Below are 20,439 nucleotides of genomic sequence, written 5' to 3' on the forward strand. Positions count from 1 at the left end.
ATTTATCGATATATATATATATTAAATCAAACACAATTTTCATATGAGTCAGGCATTAAATGAATCAAAATTTTGTGTTTTGCGATTTTCGTCCATCGAAGTAAGTATTAGAGGAAGAAAGTTACACTCAAGATAAATAAGCAAGAAGATTAAAAATTCTGAAATAAATGTAACATATACATTGGCTCGATTCAGAACAATGGGAATTAACTCCACAAAAAAAAAAAAAAAAAAAAAAAAAAAAAAAAAAAAAAAAAAAAAAAAAAAANAAAAAAAAAAAAAAAATAAGAAGAAAATTTTTAGGAATACCAAAATGCAAAATAATCATGAAAGATAAAAAATAACAAACAAACGAAAAAGACGGCTTCCAGCCACTATGATTTGAGAAGAGTGGCGTACAATAAAGACAAATCCAATATCAGTTGATACTGTAAAAGGTGATTACGTAGTGTTGGATTAACTAGCCGCATAACTTGCCAAAAACTTTTGCTGCGGTTTGTAAATAAACAAAAACATCTTCAACGAGCAAAAATAGTTTTAAAGTATGTATTGGATTAGTAGATGAAAGTGTTTTGGATCGACGAATCAAAATTCGAATTGTTCCGAACTAAAAGACCTCATTATGTTTGACGATTTGCTGGTGAAAGTGCAAATGATTACTGTTTTAGTTAGTCAGTGAAACATGGTGGGTAGCGTGATGATTTGGAGTATTTTTGCAGGAGAAAAAACTGTCATATCGAGAGCACAAGGTATAAAAAAAATTATTATTTAGATATATTAGTACATCAAGCAGCGTTATCTGGCATCCGTATATTGACAAAGGGTTTCCTATTAACAATATATTGACCAAAAGCACACTTACAAACTTTGCTCCATTTATTTAAAAATGAAAGAACAGCAAAAAGTTCTCAAAATCTTGACGTAGCTTCCACAATCATCCGTTATGAATCCTATTGAAAATATATAAAATGAATTTCACAAAATAGCTAAATGGGCCCAGTATGTGTAACAACACTCTGAGAATGTCAGGAGAAATTTAAGCTGCGAAACGTTTGAAAAATTGATTTATTGAATGCCTTGACTTGAATCTGTGCAAGGCAGTCATTCGCACTAAGAGGATTACATTGACGAATGTACATTTTAAAGAAAAATTGTGTGTGTGTATATATATTTCACAAAGTAACAGAAACAACAAAAAAGAAATATTTTCTGAAAAAGCTAGAAAATTTTGTTAAAAGGTTTGAAATATTTTTGCAAAACTACCAAATTTTTAACAAAAAGCAAAAATATTTTCATAAAAGAGAAAATTTTTTGCAAAAAGATAAATATTTTCTCAAAAGATAGAAATTTTTTATAAAAATAAAAGTATTTTCTGAAATATTAGAAAGTTTCCCTCAATAATGAAAGTATTTTCTGAAAAACTAGAAAAATTTTTGCTAAAAAATTTGAAATATTCTTACAAAACTATCAGATTTTTTACAAAAACAAAAAATATTTTCTTGAAAGAGAAAATTTTTTACAAAAAACAAAAATATTTTCTTAGAAGATAGAACATTTTTCAAAAAAAAAATATATATATATTTTCTGAAAAACTAGAAAATTTTGTTAAAAAGAAATAAAAATGTTACAATATTTCCTAGTTCTTAAAGATTTTAAAATGATTACTTTAAGTTAGATCAATAAGTATTTTCTATAAAATCATTTTAACATTATTTTAAATCATGAAGACAGGAGATTCCGTTGGTTCCGTGAACCATCCAGAGTGCGGGACGAGGATCCATATTTAAATACTCATAATATACAGTATTATTCTAGAAGTTAGCACAAATTGGGAAGCATCTATGCTGCACATACATCATAGTAAATGTCATTTTGGGTGTATTTAGTGCAAATAGCTAATTTAAGAAAAGTATGAATGCAGATGTGAACCACAATATATTTTTTAACTATAATATTGAGTAAAGTGAAATGAGTGGAGTGAATTCGCATATGCTATTAAAAAGTAAACGCAAAGTACTATAAACCTGTGTCAGTAAAGTAATTATTCAAACAAAAGTTAGAAGATCCTGAAACAAATCATTTTTAAATATGGGGTTGCTCAGTGTGGTTAAAATAGCTGATTCTATTAGAAACTACAAAATTGTACAAACAAAGAATAAATTTGAATATTAACTGAATTAGAAATAATCCCAAATCGAATGAGCTGTACTTTGAAATCTGTGTATAATTTTAGTTTATATCATAAGAAATAATGGATTTTTTTTAGTTATAATTTCAACGGAAAATGTCAAATTATTTCCTTTGTGATCAAAAACATCTAACGTACTTTTCTTTGTAGGAAAATATTTTAGATAAGTGAAAGTTTTAAACATAAATCTCTACTATTAAGTGTAAGATTAATGTAGTATTATGTTTAATTATTTGAAAAAGGTTTTCAGCCCCATTGAAAAAAATAATGGCTTAGTGATGAAATATAAACATGAAAAACACATTGGCTATCAACAAAAATGTTTCGTACATTAAGGGGAGAAAACGAGAAAATAGAAAAGTTTTTTTTCGTTAAAAAGTGATGAAAAAATATTCCTACGTTTTTAAAATTTAGAAATTTAAACTTGAGTTAGAACAACAAGTGCGAAATAATATTTACATTAAACATGTAATATTGAAATATTATAAATTATAAAATATTTTCCTGAAAGTCTTTTAACATAGTGAACTGGAGTAATGTGAGTTACCGGAATAACGGAGTAGCGTAAGTGTGATTCAAGTTAATATTAGAAAATAATGATGTTATAAATAATAGAAACAACACACTTTAGTTTTTTTATTCGTATCAGAGAATTCGTATAGTTTTCCGTCATTTGCTGTTAATGAAGGAAACTATTGCGTAATTAAATTATTGCGTAATTTACTAATCTATTATTCATTTTATATAAACAGTAATTTTTCCGCAATTAATCAATTAATGGTTTAATTAATCTGTTACGTCCTTGGTCAAGCCAAATATTTAATTATCCGCTATTTTGCAAGACCTTCAACACGTATTAATATAGATATTTAAGAAGTATTAATTTATTTTTTTCTTCCAATAAAAATATATTTTAATATTTGAAAAAAACTAATAATATATTTACAGTATATATTCAATTATAATTTTAAATATAATTTTAAATACATTCATAAACTTATTCCTCCTTTGAACTTTATCAAATATAAGAAATTAACTGTTACATTAAATTATAAATGTATTTATTTTTTGATCTTATGAAGAAAGAAATATTTGAATTAATTTTATTTCCTGTTAGAAAATGTATAACTACATATTTACATTTTGTCATCAATTATCTATTCATTTTATAGAATACAAAGGAGCTGTTTTAAATCACAGAAACACAAAATGGGTAATTTTTAAATGCCATAAATACTTTAATTTTCTTATTTGATATTATAATAATGATAAAAACTTACTTATTTTTAAAATTAGGAGTCCAATTTAAAAGCATCTCTCTATATATTAACTGATATTAACAGAACGTGGGACCCAATTTTCTATACGAATTCTAATACAAATAACAAAACTAATGTGTTCTATTATTTATAACATCATTATTTTCTAATATTACCTTGAATCACACTTACACTACTCCGGTAACTCACATTACTCCAGTTCACTATGTTAAAAGACTTTCAGGAAAATATTTTATAGTTTATAATATTTCAATATTACATGTTTAATGTAAATATTATTTCACACTTGTTGTTCTAACTCAAGTTTAAATTTCTTAATTTTAAAACCGTAGGAATATTTTTTCATCGCTTTTTAACGAAAAAAATCTTTTCTATTTTCTCGTTTTCTCCCCTTAAGGTACGAAAATTTTTTGTTGATAGCCAGTGTGTTTTTCATGTTTATATTTCATTACTAAAACATTATTTTTACACATGCGGCTGAAAACATTTTTCAAATAATTAAACATTAATAATCGTATCTTAGACACGAAGTCTACATTAATTTTACACTTAATTGTAGAGATAACTTTCTCTACAATAACTGTTTAAAACTTTCACTTTTCTAAAATATTTTCCTACAAAGAGAAGTACTTTAGATGTTTTTGATCACAAAGGAAATAATTTGACATTTTCCGTTGAAATTATTACTAAAAAAAANGAATATTTAAATGTTTTTATGTAGCTGATAATACTCAAGTAACTTATTGCCATTAATAAGAAAATTTTAATAATTATTATATAGCATCAAAAGTATTAATATTATAAAAGAAAATATAAAGGAAAATAAATCACATTCAAAGATATTGTTCATTCGTTTTGAGCGGAGGGTAAGTTTCCTACTTTTTACATAACTTTTCAAATCGTGGAATAAAATTTGCTTATTATAAAAAAAATGCTTGCTTTTATGAACTGAAACCAATGAAAATCCAAGTTTGGGCATGTATGATTTACATAGGGTATGAGGGTCATAGCTTTATCACTTAGAACGTGATACTCAAGTCTTGCATACATTCAAATCTCTATTAGTTCTTGAAACCTCTTTTATTTCTAATACCAACAAATTATTGAGAAGGGATTAATAATAATCTTGAAGTTATGGAAACCTCGAAGCATCCTAAGGTATCACAAAGTGTCCCAATTGTGTCAGCTAAACTATAACCATAACTAAATCCTTTCACTTGCGTTGTCAGTGCATGTGCCGCTGCCACTGCAATGACGTTTGCGACTTAAGTAAATAAAAAAATTGTAAAGCTAAACGTCTAGCGTTAAATGAATAAATTTTATTTTTAAGTGAAGATCATTTGGAAATACTTAAAATAAGTTGCTTTCTGCTTTTAGATTTTTTGTTTTAACATTAAATTCTGATTTAAAGTGCATTTTCTGTTTCCTGAACTTCTTGTTAAGTACTCAAGGGATAGAGCGTTCGCCTTCCTATGAGGTAAACCGGGTTCGAATCCCAGTGATGGCTGGTCGATACGATTTCCGCATCCGGCTTGCATCGACAACAATGCTGACGTAAAATATCCTCAGTGGTAGATGGATCATAGATTATAGTCCCCTTGCCTTCGTGAGTGGCTTTTCGTGGTTTTCCTCTCCATGTAACGCAAATTGCGTGTTAGTTTAATCAAAGAGTTCTCCTGGATGGCAAATGTCTCCCAATACTTGACGAGTTGTACATTAGTAGTCGCAAACCCAAAATTGGGTCGGCTGTTCAACGACGGTTACAAAATATAAAGTAAAATATATCCACCATACTGATTGCTTCTTTTAAAAATTGCTACCTGTATGCACTGCATTTAGAGTTTCGGATTAAGAAAATACGTATTTTAAATACAAAGTTAAGCTTAATTAAAAAAAATATAGCGGTTTTACTAAAATTTAGCGTAATTCATGTACTCTTAAAGAACAATGTTTAAACATATACTAATAAAGCCATAATGAAGAACTTATTACACTAAATCACACTAATAGAAAAACTGCCTTACCTTATAAACGTGCTCTTAGGAAATCAGGCCAAAGCATATTTCTACATAACCATTTCCTAACCACTCCTGGTTTTGATGAATATCGGTAACTATAGCAACAGAAACTTATTCTTTGTAATTGCTTCACTTAAAAGGTGAAAAAGATAGCTCTAGTGCCCACAAAAATAGCTGCCAATCGCTTTTTAAACCGCAAACTCAACAAACCGTAACATTGAGAGAGTTTCAGTAAAGAAAAAAAGAAAAAAAAAAGAAAGAAAAGAAGCGTACATGGTTCCCTTAATGATATAGAGTTTCGGAGGTTGAAAAATGATTACCGGAGCAGAGTAAATTTATCCGAATTCTCTTTGGATTTGGAATAACAGATAGAAGGGCTTTGGACAGGAGATTGTCAGCATGACAAATTAGAGATTCTCTTGAAATTTATAGCGTTCGCAGCTTCTATTAGTTGTACGTGATTTGCATTAATGTTGACCGCTATGATATTTATAACAGAGAAGAACGCGGGAAAAGAACTGCCTAAGATTGCCTGAACTGAAACCCAAAAACGAGAGAAAAGAAACTAATATCGACTGTGACTTATCGAATATTGCAAAATGTATATAATCACCTATAAACACCATTTCAAGCAGTGCAAACTTGGTATAAGCGCTGAAAATTTATTGTTAACAATTAGTTAAAATAATTATAAAAATTAAAAACAGGGATACAATGCACACAAAAAAACCACCTTAATGAATTCTAATTTAATTGGATTTTTCGGTACTAGTACTCAATCTCAGAGGTAAGAATGGCTAAACTTAAGCATTCTAATACATTTTTCTGACTACATTATACATTACAACAACAGACACAAAAGCGTATTCCAAGGAGACCTCTGAATTAACATCAACGTAATTTTATTTCGTTGTTTATTGTATGGAAATAGCGGTGAGATTCAAATGACGTTAAACTTTTAGAAATTTTTTAAGCCTATGAAAACATTTATAGTAATCTTCATAATCAAAATTAACATGCTTCTGAATTAACATCAACGAAATTTTATTTCATGGTTTATTATATGAAAATAGCAGTGAGATTCAAATGATGTTAAACTTTTAGAAATTTTTACATTTTTTAAGCCTATGAAAACATTTACAGTAATCCTAATCATGACATAAACCATCAATTTTACAACCTTAGTGTGATTTCATAATGTTTTTTATTTATGATTTTGTGATTATTAACAGACAAAATATTTGCGTACTTCCAAAACATAATTATTCATAATGCATTAAAACCCTTAACAAAATTATTAGCACCAAGTAATTGTTGAATTAAAACCTTTTTATTCTTCAGAAGAAAATAAAAACAGTACGTATCAAATGTTATTATTTAATTTTTTATTTATATAATTAATTATTCATTCATATAATTAATTGTTTATATACATAATAATTTAATTATTTATGTAATTAATTATTTCTTATTTTGAAAATTATGTTTTATCTTCCTGAAATTTTGAAGACAATTCTCCTGAACTCCTTGATTTGGTGGTATTTTCAGCAAGTGTTAAATAATTTTTGAAAAATGTATATTTCCAAAATATAGTTATTCAAAACACTGCAAAAACATTTAAGAAAGATGAGCACAAAGTAAAAGTTGAATCACAGCTTGATACTCTAAAAAAAAAATAATGAAACGATCCGTTTGTTGAATATATTTTTTGCTAATATCATAGATAAAACATTAACTTAAACAAAATTAGGGCATGTAGAGATGACTTGCTTAATTTCCAGTCAGAAGAGAAGATGCAAGGTTTCTGCATCAAGAGATTCTGAAAACATAATTCATAATTAAGAGCTACAAATGTAGTGACTCGTTGTTGAGATATCGCTTATTCATCCTCCTTAATATCTTCTCACAGATCTAAATAAAGTATTTATTAGATAAATTAACATGTAATTTACTTTTAACCAATACTTTTCGCAACCCAACTATTTTAACAGGAAAACCGGGAACTGTTTAGGAACATTATGATATAGATACCAAAGGAAATTTTTCAAACAGAATAAATCACGTTTAATCAATTTTTGTCTTTCACAATGCATATACAACACAATTTCCTCTCCATTTCATAACCCTGAGAAGCAAATATTTTGATGCATTTGAGCAAACACTTGATATTGCCTAATTCGGTTGTGGGGATTTTAAATCTGTAATTAGTTTTGCTCCTGTGGCTACAGATTTTTTAAAATTACATTTTAGTCAATTTTTTGTCGAAATGCACAAATTTAAGAACGTTATATACAAAAGGGAGTTGAGTTAGGTTAATCATCAGGAGAATTAGGTCTATCATCAGGATTTAAATTGCATAGAAACGAAGGCCTGGAAATGTTACTCTCCGCTAGGGGCGCTTCTCGATTATGAGCAGCTCAGAAACATGCCAAAGAAACAGTTCAAAATAGAAAAGTTTCTTCAGAGGTGTTTTCGCAACCTGCTGTTATACGTATAACGTTTTTAAACTTGTGCATTTCGAAGAAAAAAATAAACTAAAAATTTCATTAGAAAAAAAACAGAGCTTGAAAAGAGAACTTTGGAATAATATTGTGCTTTAAGTATGGAGCCGCACCTAAACTTCGAGCACAGAGGGACAACTGATGATTTGTTTTTTCAGTAAAATTTGCAAATGAGTTTTTTCATTAAAAGAAATGCCCACATAATTCGAACTGTGCGTCTGAATAAGAAAACATTTCCTTTTGTTTTCAGTGTCCCCTCTTAATTGCATAGACATAACATTCATCTTTTGCACAAAATGGAAACAAAACACTTAACGTTTAGGAACAAAACAAAAAAAATAACGTCATCATTCTCAATATTTGTCTAATCTATACAGGCGACAGCATAGATTAAAAGCGAAGCACTGTCACTTACAAAAATAGAACAAAACGTTAGGACACTAGATACTAAGAAATTATTCTGCAAGATATGAAACTTGCAGATGATTTGCACTCTTTTACACGTTTGTGATATTGCTATCCTTAATACTCGGATTGTTTTCAAGGAATTTTTTGTCACCCTAATTACCCATTGCGAGTTGATTCTTGTGCTTGATGAAGAACTACGAAGTGTTTTCACGAATTCTACGAATCAGATAGCCCTTAATTCATGAAATTCCGTCTCTAAAATAGAATTGAAGAAAACCCTTTTAATTTTGTAAAGGACATAATAAAACTTCTGATAGCTATAAGAACTGCTATCAACCAATTTGTCGATATTTTATGACCACTTTCATGCAATGAGGATATACTACACGCCTGCGCTAATATTGAACAAATCACGGAATCACATCTCAAAGCATGTGTGCTAATGTGTATTGTTTATATTCGTGTCTTGCGTTTATTTTCGTATGACGCGAGATCCATCCAAAGAATAATCTGTTATACAATATTGTTATATTGCCATTATGTGAATAAAGAAAAAATAATAATTTTAATCTTCAAAAACTTGTATATATTTCATTTTTAACAATATCCATCAGTTATAAAATCGTTCCATTGAATAACATCACTTTCTCATAAGGGTGAAATTGACCCTAAATGGCTAATTTTAGGTATGTCCAAAATTCGGTTATTCTAGTGTTAAATAAATAGCTTAAATTTACTAAATACTGAGAAAGCACATTTAGTTTTATTCTTTTTGCAACAAATCTCATAACTTAAGTATTCTGAGCATTGTTAGACATTTACACGATTCACAATAATCTAAAATAACTAAATAAGAAAAAACTCTGAGACAAAGTTTTTTAAGTGGAATAAAATTAAAATTTAAAAATAAAGTAAAACAAAAGGTTCTAAATCGAAATAATAACAATAATAAATAAATTTTTATTCTTGAACAAGCTTTTATGCTTGTTTTTTCAGTTGTGTTACTTGTGTAATCATATACGTTTCACCTGGCAATGGTTCTTGAACGAATATTGAACCTTTAAAAAAGAGTAAAATAAAGTTGCAGTTTTTTTTCCTGTCAAAATGAATTCAGTCTTGTTATTTATTAAAAGTCTTAACTTATTAGGTACTTCCTGCTTCGTTTATAAACGAAAACACCTCAGGGTAAGAGATATAATGCAAGTTGCAGGTCGAATTCATATTTAAACAAATTTTTCGGGGAACAGAAACTTATAAATAAGATCTTGCGGGTCTTAAAACAATAATTAGTTAAAAAAATTTTAATTGGAAAAAAGTAGTAATAACTTTTATTGAGTTGATTTGAATTCGGCTCAAGAACCAGAATCGGCAATAACGTGTCAAATACAAATGATATTACGTATTCACTATGGCTCACTTTTAGAAATTTTAAATTGTATTGAAGCATAATATTGTTTAAATTTGCTGCAACCTTAATAGGGTGCTGAGTTGAACCATATTATCGTACTTCTTAAACTTGATTACACGGTATTAGCGGCCAACTTGAACAGAAACAATATTCTACACTGTCAGAAATAACTGTAAATTCAACAGGCAAAAAAATTAAACATATTTTTCACAGAAAAATAAACTGCATAAAGGAAAATAGAAATTTTTTTTCTATTTTTAACCGTTATCCGCTCACTATAAAAAAATTTCGTATTTTTTTCGGACTTTCTCCGCGTAATTGATGATTTAAGGATGCTTTGTTCACAAAACCGTTTTTCTTTGTTTTTCATCCCAATCATAAACAAATTAAAAACTGACAGCTCAAATTCGAGTTTTTGCCATATAGCTTTGTTTACCTTAACGTGAAATAACTACACAAGTCATTTTACGAATATTTTCTATACTTGCTCTTATTTTTCAGCAATCATTTTATGGTTTTGAGCTTCGTATGAATAAAATTGTGATTCGACTTTAACTGTCAATTTGATACTTATACCCTGCCAGATAATTATCTGTTTTTATAATTGCTTATGATGAGTTAAAATTGGTAGACATTTTTATTAAGATGGACCACTATAACTTAAAATGTTTTCCTAAACAAGATTTCAATAAGTAAGAATTTTAAAATAAAAACAGTTTAAGACTTTTCTTCATAAAGGAACCCAGGAGACGCTGTAACTCAAAGGACATAACACTTGCCTCCCAATAAAGTGCCTAGGTTCGAATCCCAGCATTGATTGAATTGATTATATGAATCCTGCTCTCTTCTCTCACCGATCACAAGGATGACATATTTACTTTGTAGAGTTTGTTTGCATAAATAACAGTACTTATTTGCTTAAAAAAATGTCCATTTTTAAATAAATGTTTTACTGTGAAATAAACTGTCTCATCCTGATACACGAACCGATAGTTTTTTTCCCCGTAAATTTAACAGATTTTTCCAGCAGTGTATTTCACAACTTAGGTTGCATCAAATTTGTACTGCATTACGATTTAAGACATCAATGTTATAGTTCAATAAGCCGGTCGTTTTTTTTCCTTTGAGGATGTTAGTAAGTTGGCCGAAAGGTGTTGTAAAATAAGACATGCAAAACTAAGCAAACAAACAAAAAACTCACAAAAAGATTGTAAATTTCTGTGGTACTTGAGTCGTCAGGCTCATGTTTATCTACATTTAAGTTCACAGTAAACTTTACAATAATTGAAAATTAATGTCGAACCTATTTCTTTACATGAATCTGTTCTTAAAGACATTTGTAAAACATTATAGACCTAGTATAAATTTTTTTTTAAACAAACATTAAAATCATATGCGGCATGAGTCACGTGAATGAAACATAACATAAGTTGATAAAATTGCAAATCATATCAAAATCAGCCCATTTTATCAATCAATCTCTAGCAGTTATTCGAGTCCTCCTCTTCTTGTGTCAACTTTATGTCCAAAGATAAGAAAGAAAAAAAGTTAATCGGTCTGTGTAACTTACGAAATTTCAAGACACATAGCTTCCATGACTTAATTAATTTTTCCCATCTATTTTTCTAATTATATGCAGAGTTATAAGAGTAGTGTAAAGTTCCAAGATTTGCAAATGGAAGTATTATTGAACTGGTCCACAGTGAATAGCGTGCTTCATTATATGGCTAAAAATATATATAATTCATTTCAGATAGTTTATTTCGAGGAAAAGAAAAAAACATTTTTCTTGTGAATTTATACATAAGTTGATACAATTGCAAATCATTTCAAAATCAGCCCATTTTATCAATCATTCTCTTGCAGTGATTAGAGTCCTCCTCTGCTTGTGTCAACTTCATGTCCAAAGATAAGAAAGAAAAAAAGTTAATCGGTCTGTCTAACTTCCGAAATTTCAAGACATATAGCTTCGATGTCCGAATTCGTTTTTCCCATCAGTTTCTTAAATTTCTGCAGAGTTATAAGAGTAGTGTAAAGTTCCAAGATTTGCAAATGGAAGTATTATTGAACTGGTTCACAGTGGATAACGTGCTTCATTATATAATTCATTTTAGATAGTTTATTTCGGAGAAAAAAAAAGACATTTTTCTTGTGAATTTAATAATGAAAGAAAAAGCTTTCACCACAGAAATACCCACGATTGTTCTGTAATCATTACGGTTTGTTGACAATTAACAAATTGTTTCCTAAAAATAAAAATATATATATATACAATTAAACTATATCCGAATTCTTTTTCAGATTAAGATTCCATTCCTATTCGGAAAAAATTTAAACCCAATAATTTTGCTCGATTACCTATGCAACTTCATAACATATTTGTTTTTCAGATTTTTATTGACTTTTTGGTTACAATAAAACTTCTTAAATATTATCACCAAAAAGATCATTTAGCAATAGTATTCAAAAGCAATAGTAAATAATCAATTCTTACTACAGCTTTAGAATTTTAATTAATTTTTTGCATTCATTATTTTAATTGTACATGCTGCGACTGAACTAAATTTATATAAAAGTAAATACAATATTGAATTTTCTCAATTGATTTAGCGTGACATGTACGTTACGCAAATTAAAAGTATTCTAAGAGAATTTTCTTATCTGAAACAGGACTGTTTTTACATCAAGCAAATGTTTTTGTATTCTTTTCAAACATCAAGTACTAGATAAAAGAAGAAAGAAATAATTAAGTTTTAAAAAAATCTTTCATATTTTGAGTATTTTTTTGCATCATGGCATATAAAAAATTCCGGCGTTAATAGGTTGAATGTGAATTGACCAATTCACTACTGAATAATTGTAAAAAGATAACTATATATATATATTTATTATAAAAAGTTGCATAGTGAATTAATATCATACGATTATTTTATATTACAATAAAAGAACGACACTTTTAGTTTTGAATAATAATGAAAATTTAAACGCAATAATTACAGAGAAGAGCATCAAGAAGTTTAATTAACATTTAATTGAATACATAATATTTTTTACGCAGCCTAAAAGGTAAATATATTCGCAGAAAGCTGTCATTCATGATTTAATTGCCCTTGCTCATTGAACAAACTTTAATTAGAATATCCAGCATTCCATCACGTATGCACTAGTGATACCATTACTCCAGAAGTGAGATTTTTTTTCTCAGACGTTTAATTCCAGTTAAAGAAGCCGGTATAATGAGTAGGCCAGGGGCGGTCCCACTCTGGAGGCCTAATATCGTGTCCCGTTGCATCTTTCGACACATTGATAGCTAGGTCATTGGGGTGCGACAACCGTCCTTCTACAGGTAAGTGTTAATATCATTTTTATTCTCGATCTCATCATCTAAGTTTGTCACACTTCGGAGAATGCTTAAAACGGATTACTGAATGGAAAGATAATGGCATCGGCTTATCGGGATTTATCACTATCTAAATCACTTTCGCGTCTCTCTGTAATGTTTGTATTTATATTACCGTTTAACCTTACAATTGCCGAAATTGGGATTTTGTTCTATCATTCGAAAGTTGTGCCGTGGTTACGTAAACGGATATTTCCAGATCCTGATTATCACGTGGTCCGAAAAAATGCATGTCCTCTAATTTACGGCAAGTTTCATAAAAGTTAACCTAACTGCAAACATTTCTGTGCAAAGTCATTATAATTACAGATATTTGCGCCTCTTGATTACCATACAGACTGACAATATTTGCTCTGAATGTCCTCTAATTTACGGCAAGTGTCCTAAAAGTAAACCTAACTGCAAACATTTCCGTGCAAATTCATTATAATTACAGATATTTGCGCGTCTTCATTACCATACAGCATGACAATACTTGCTCTGAATGTCCTCTAATTTACGGCAAGTTTCCTAAAAGTAAACCTAACTGCAAACATTTATATATATACATTTATATATATTCTTGTATATATAACTCACACATTTGTAAATCTTAACTACTATTAAAATACTCGTAAACTCTAACTCTAAGCATGTGCAAAGCAATTAATTGAAATTTTCAAGCCATATAGTATAAAATGACTACTTTAACTATCCAAGAAATTAATGTCATATTAAAAAGTTAAACGAATTAAATTTCTTACTTCAGTAAAGAGTTATGAAAATTTCTTTATTCACTAAAGCAAAAACAATAGATAAATATCTTGAATACTAAAGTAAGACAATACAAGCTTAAGCATAAAACTGCATCAACGCTCAAATTAAAATAATTTGCAAATACATAATAAAGATTTTGTGGAAGAAAGCGGGTACGAAAACAATAAACTGTAAAAAGTCTTTACAATGTGAAATGAAACTGCACTGCCTAAAGTCAGCGGGTAACAAAATAAAATTCAAGTCAGTATTTCGAAATATTATTCTCTTTTTCTTCTTTTGGAATAACATTCACTTTCAAATGTAAAAAGAAAAAAATTTCTCTTAAAAGAAAAGTAACTTTCAGAAGTAAGTTTTTTTTCTCCATTTTACGGGAAAGTTTTGTGTTAGCCTTGTCACATTAAATTTATATTTTTTTATATTTGCTAAGGAATTTGAAGAAATCAACCATGTTTAATTTCATGTGGAAGGAAAGGAAAAAAGGATAATTAAAAAATTAAATTCATGTTTAATTATATTCGTTGGCTAAGGAATTTAAAAAATCTATATTATTTGAGTTATAAAGGTAATAATATAAATAGTTGTAATTATGAGTTATATTATAATTTCAGCTCGAGATATCCAACAATTTTTTACGCATAAAAGATACAAATAAATTGAAAAAAAAGTTTTTGTTGTTGTTAAAAATGAGAAAATAAATGATAAAAATTGATCATTTAAGCATACAAGTAGTAACTTGTTTTTGGTACATTTAAAAATGATTGATACTGTTATTTTCAACGGGCAAGATTTCTCTTTTTGTTGAATTCTCTAAAAACCATCGGAAAAAGTGAAAACGACTTAGCATAAAAGTGGCCTCTCTTAAATACTTATTCGGCATAAAACGTGCATTACAGAAAAAATTTCATTTGCAGATGTGTAAAGAAAAAATAGAAACATAAAAAAAAGCAAATTGAACTGTGTGGTATTTTTATGATAATTTTAAAAATAAACATATTGAACAATAAAGAAACATGCATCTTGAGGTATCAGAAAAAATTCCCCAACAATTCTTTCTCTAGAAAATAAAAATCTTTTATGCTTAAAAAAGAGCTCTTAATAAACGTAATAATTTTTGTAATTATTTGTGGATAAAAATCAAACGTAAAAACAATTTCAGATTTTAAAAAAAATTCCAAATAACAATGAATTGTGCCAGTTTTTTAATAAAATTAATAACTGATTTTTGTAATCGATTTTTATNTTCCTGGTTCGAAAACAATTTGTGGTTACGGTTGCTCTTTTTTCACAGAAAAGAAATACTAAAATAATCGTTTATCTTTTTATTTTATAGGTCGACCTGTCAAAGTTATTCTTTTTTTTTTTCATTGGGTGTAAACAAGTTTATGTTCAATGCATAAAAGATACAAATAAATTGAAAAAAAAGTTTTTGTTGTTGTTAAAAATGAGAGAATAGATGATAAAAATTGATCATTTAAGCGTACAAGTAGTAACTTGTTTTTGGTACATTTAAAAATGATCGATACTGTTATTTTCAATGGGCAAGATTTCTCTTTTTGTTAAATTCTCTAAGAACCATCGGAAAAAGTGAAAATGACTTAGCATAAAAGTGGCCTCTCTTGAATACTTATTCGGCATAAAACATGCATTACAGAAAAAATTTCATTTGCAGATGTGTAAAGACAAAATAGAAACATAAAAAAAAGTAAATTGAACTGTGTGGTATTTTTATGATAATTTTAAGAATAAACATATTGAACAATAAAGAAACATATGCATCTTGAGGTATCAGAAAATATTGCCTCAACAATTCTTCCTCCAGAAAATAAAAATCTTTTATGATTAAAAAAAGCTCTTAATAAAGCTAATAATTTTTGTAATTATTTGTGGATAAAAATCAAAAGTAAAAGCAATTTCAGATTTTAAAAAAAATTCCAAATAACAATGAATTGTGCCAGTTTTTTAATAAAATTAATAACTGATTTTTGTAATCGATTTTTATAATCGGTTTTTATTATTTATACGTTAAAATTTGAAATAAAAAAAATTACCGATAAAAAAGTAAATATATATTAGTCCCGTTTTCAATAAAAACTAATAAATTATTTTGTACGTTTATTATTTTCCATGTGTAAATAATATACAACAAAAAGAATCGAGAATAACTTAAACTTACATTAACACTCGTCTTTTATTAAAATAACTTAAATTTATCTAAAGCTTTCTACATCAGTTATTTATGAATAAAAATTGAAAAAAATTAGAAATAAATTTATAACTGAAAGTATTACCGTGTGCAATCAGTACAAAAATGTAAACTATAAATTTAAAATTATGAGCTTTGAGCTATATATCATGCAAATAATTCTGTAGGTCTTGATTTCCAATATAATTAACAATAGAAGATTTGTATGAAGAATTTAAAAGGAAAATACATGTGAACTCAAGCCAGTTTTGTTATCTGAAAAATTCTATTTTTTCATCCCAATAGTAAAAAACATTCAAATTTCCTACTTCAATTTGATTTCTTTTAAATAATATAACTCAATTATATTTTCTACTTGTTTACTTATATTTCAAAACTATAATTTTTAATAAATTTTGAAAGAAGAATTTCGTCAAATCAACAAAAATATTAGATTTAAAATGCTTATTTGAAATAGTAAAAAAAAAGATGTATGATTAATTTAAAATTCTACTTCTAATTTGCTTGAACGAATTCGATTTATCTAAATCATGCAAATTGTTGAAACAAAAATAATGTTTAAAATTTTTTAAATAAATTATTAAATTTATTTTCCTTGGGACGTTTTTTTCTTTTTTTCTTCTCTCTCTAAAGTACTTTATGGTGAACGGTTTTTCATAAAGCATATCCAAAGATAACCAAAGATAACAGTTTTCTTTAACATAGGTAACTCAAAATTTGAATAAGCTGCCTTTCATTTTCGTCATAATGATCTCAGGTATTATTATTTTAAGATTGACCTGTTTCATTCTAATTTAAATGCATTTTTAGTAAAATTTTATTTAATGAAAAACGTTTTCAATTTCAAAATGAATTAGACTATTATAAATGAAATATTTATTCAGGTGTAAATGGAATTAATTTGATTCAGAAATTTTTTAATGTTTCCTTTTTTAAAATTATTTTTATCAAACTTTATTATTGGGTTNTTTCAGAAGAAAAATAATAGTTTACCAGCACGTTTCACGTGTTTCTTGTGAAATTTATTAGATATAGTATTTCTGTGGATTTTGCACTTCTGAGAAGCTTCTGCAATCGACATACCACCAGCAACTGCTTGCAAACATTGTTGCAGCATTTCTAAAGTGTAATCGTGGTAGTTTCTCTTTCCAGGTATTTTTTTTTATTACGTATGATAATTTTCTTTCGAAAAAAAAAACGAATTAAACTTTACACAAAGTAGCCCCACAGTGCATTTTTTTCATTTTCCGTTTATTTGCTATTAATTTTCAAAATTTTTTAACGCTAACAAGATATAATTGTTTATTAATATATAAATAAAAAATTTTGCACTTACGACAATTGTTTTATCAACGTCTTTGCATTTCACAGCTAAAGTTTCCACGCACACTTTTCGACGTTCGACGTTCTCGGAAAGTTGTTGACATTGGACAAACAAAACACACTCTGAGATTGTTTTAAAATTCGAAAAAATGTTTGTAATAATAGAGGAGACTTCTATCTTCAAATTTCACGCATTTTTAATGTGAAAAAAACATAATGCTGAATAGCAGCACTTGAAAAGTGCCAAATTCGAATTTGCACAAAGTAGCCCCCGCTGCACAAAGTAGCCCCACATGACGGTATTATAAATGAAATATTTATTCAGGTGTAAATGGAATTAATTAAGAATTTTTTAATGTTTCCTTTTTTCAAATTATTTTCATCAAACATTATTATTGGGTTAAAGACGTATGAAATAAGTTATAACATGCGTTTTTAGACTTCACAAGAGATGGTGTCATCGTATTTCTATAGAGCTGTAGCTCTCATGCTAACAGTCGGAGCACTTTCCAAAGTTCAGAAATATGACAAAAGAGAAAACGAAAGAGCAGAGAAATTAGCAAAGTTGATAGAATATGATGACAAAAGTAGTAAGTATTTTTTTCTGTATATAACTAGTATTTAACAAGTAAATAACCAGTGTATAACCAGTAGTTCTGTATATAACCACTAAAATAGTTATTTTACTTCATTATTGAAACTAACATTTTTAGCAAGAAGAAAAATTCGGAAATTTTGTCTTCTAATCTAAATTACTATCTGGATTTATACATATTTGAATTAACTTTTCATACAGAATAAATGCATGAGACAGGCCACAAAGTCAAAAAATACCGTTAAAATATTAATTTAGATGGTTAGATTTCTATAAAATAAAAAAAAGGGGTTGTGTTTTAATGACATGCTAAACGTAACGTTTCATATGTTAACACAAGGGTTTCTAAACTTATCTAACCAGAGGCAGCCCTAAAAAGTTAAAATTTCTCACAACACCCTAGTCCTATAATTTCTAGCTGTAGTATAATAATAGACTTAATGCTTGGAATTTAAAGTCGCTCGCATCAAAAGTTTAATAGGTCATATTTCAGCGAGAACGTTTTGAATGTCGATTTCAATCTGATTCATATCCAAGTGTGAATGTTATTCATATCACGAATGTTATACGAAAAACATATTCTCAATTGATTGAAAAGTTTCGCCTGAAATATCCTGATATAGAAGTATCTGATATATATAGAAGTTATGTGATAAGGATTTTCGATACATATTTTCCATTATCGAATGTCTAATACACAGCGGATGCCTAATATTCTTCTAGTAATTAGACCCGTAAAGGTACAGAAATTCTCATATAATCGTAAATTTTACAGTTGATTTGATGGACAGTCTGATGATGACCGTAATTTTAGAATGAATTGAATAACTTGAAGCTCATAGATAAAAAAAATAAATTAAAAAGCTCCTATAAACAATGAATTATCACTTCTGAAAAAAGGGCCGAGATATTTTAGTGGTTGAGTTTTCATGCTTCCATCTTGAAAGCCCACCTAGCTTGTCTGGGAAGTAAATGTGGTCGGAGCGCAATGGTGACCACATTACCCCATCATGACATTCGTCACGAAATTGTTGTGTAGCATTAACCTCCATGACCTTCCTAGCCTACAAATGGCTGTCGTGTGAATGCTTTAGTTATTGCAGAAAAAAATAATTGTGTTCGAATTCTGAAAGTTTAAAACATTAGAGAGAACTTTTTAGCTCCTTTACCCTAATGAATTCTCTATTTTATGTATCTCAAATAATTACGTGATCTAATTTTTATCTTTAACTTCATTGTTTAATGATAAAAAATTCGCAACAAACATAATAAAGGCATTAATTTATCTGACAGCTTGAATGTTGTATGTCAAAACAATCAGATTTGTATGAAATGATTACCTCGTTCTGCTTCTTTTGCATACCTTTATCTAATTATAATAGAATCAATAGTTCCTGGTTCGAAAACAATTTGTGGTTACGGTTGCTCTTTTTTCACAGAAAAGAAATACTAAAATAATCGTTTATCTTTTTATTTTATAGGTCGACCTGTCAAAGTTATTCTTTTTTTTTTTCATTGGGTGTAAACAAGTTTATGTTCACCACGCATCCTAATCATAGGCGCGAGGACTACGCGGCCCTAAAGATCCCTCTTGTTCCCTTTTTAATTATATCTTATTTATTACTTTTAGTTTATTTTTATGAAATAAAAATTTGTTCAACTGTTAGAAGTAACTGCATAATCGTTTGAGCTTTCCCGGCAAGTTGCGCAATTCAAACAGTATTTTAATATGCTATAAAAAATTTTGTTATTAAATTAATGAATAGGTGTTTATATATGTTGCATGTACCAACATTTATTATGCATTTAAATCATTTAAATATATGCTGTTACGCGTATTTAGCAAAAAATAACCAAATGACTGTTTTTTTTTTCTTTGTGAAAAAATCATTGCCATTACTCCTTTTCCTTAATAGACTTATAGCGTAAACATTTAAAATGTTTTCTCAAACACAAAAGTTTTTCTTCTCCCAATAATTATTTTTACACAATATTAATTTAAACCTAAAATAATGACTATTAAATGTTTTTTTTTTTTTAAATTTGATGTTTAAAATATTATTTATGGAACAACTTAGAAATTATTTAAGCAAATCCGCACCGTAACACCAAGGTCTTTTTTCTTCTTCTCTTTGTTTTTTGCTTAAATATTTTTGCTAAATGGGAAAAACGGAGCCCTATATTTTGAATTTGGTCTTAATTTTTCCTAGGTAGTCGAAAATGATAATTTTGAAGTGGTGCATTTAAGATGAAAATATGGGTAGCATTTTAACGTCAAAAAAAATCGAATCTAAAGTTTGAAAAATAAGCAAATGTAATTGATATGCACCGCGAAATGAATGCTTTATATATATATATA

At 28.0% G+C, this 20,439-nt stretch overlaps 2 protein-coding genes across 3 annotated transcripts in view; both read left to right on the plus strand.

Annotated features, from left to right (window-relative positions):
- Positions 1 to 20,439, plus strand: part of LOC107437395 (uncharacterized) — a 548,903-nt gene that overhangs the window by 475,353 nt on the left and 53,111 nt on the right. The window lies entirely within an intron of this gene.
- The window catches only part of LOC107437310 (acidic mammalian chitinase), a 27,492-nt gene continuing 20,061 nt past the window's right edge, over positions 13,009 to 20,439 (plus strand). Inside the window, exons 1-2 of the mRNA XM_043042377.2 lie at positions 13,009 to 13,149; positions 17,925 to 18,075. Of these exons, the coding sequence (XP_042898311.1) occupies positions 17,937 to 18,075 (139 nt within the window). The 5' untranslated portion in view covers positions 13,009 to 13,149; positions 17,925 to 17,936. The remainder of the gene's footprint in view (positions 13,150 to 17,924; positions 18,076 to 20,439) is intronic.

This window comes from Parasteatoda tepidariorum, chromosome 5 (genome assembly GCF_043381705.1).
Source record: "Parasteatoda tepidariorum isolate YZ-2023 chromosome 5, CAS_Ptep_4.0, whole genome shotgun sequence".
NCBI lineage: Eukaryota > Metazoa > Arthropoda > Arachnida > Araneae > Theridiidae > Parasteatoda > Parasteatoda tepidariorum.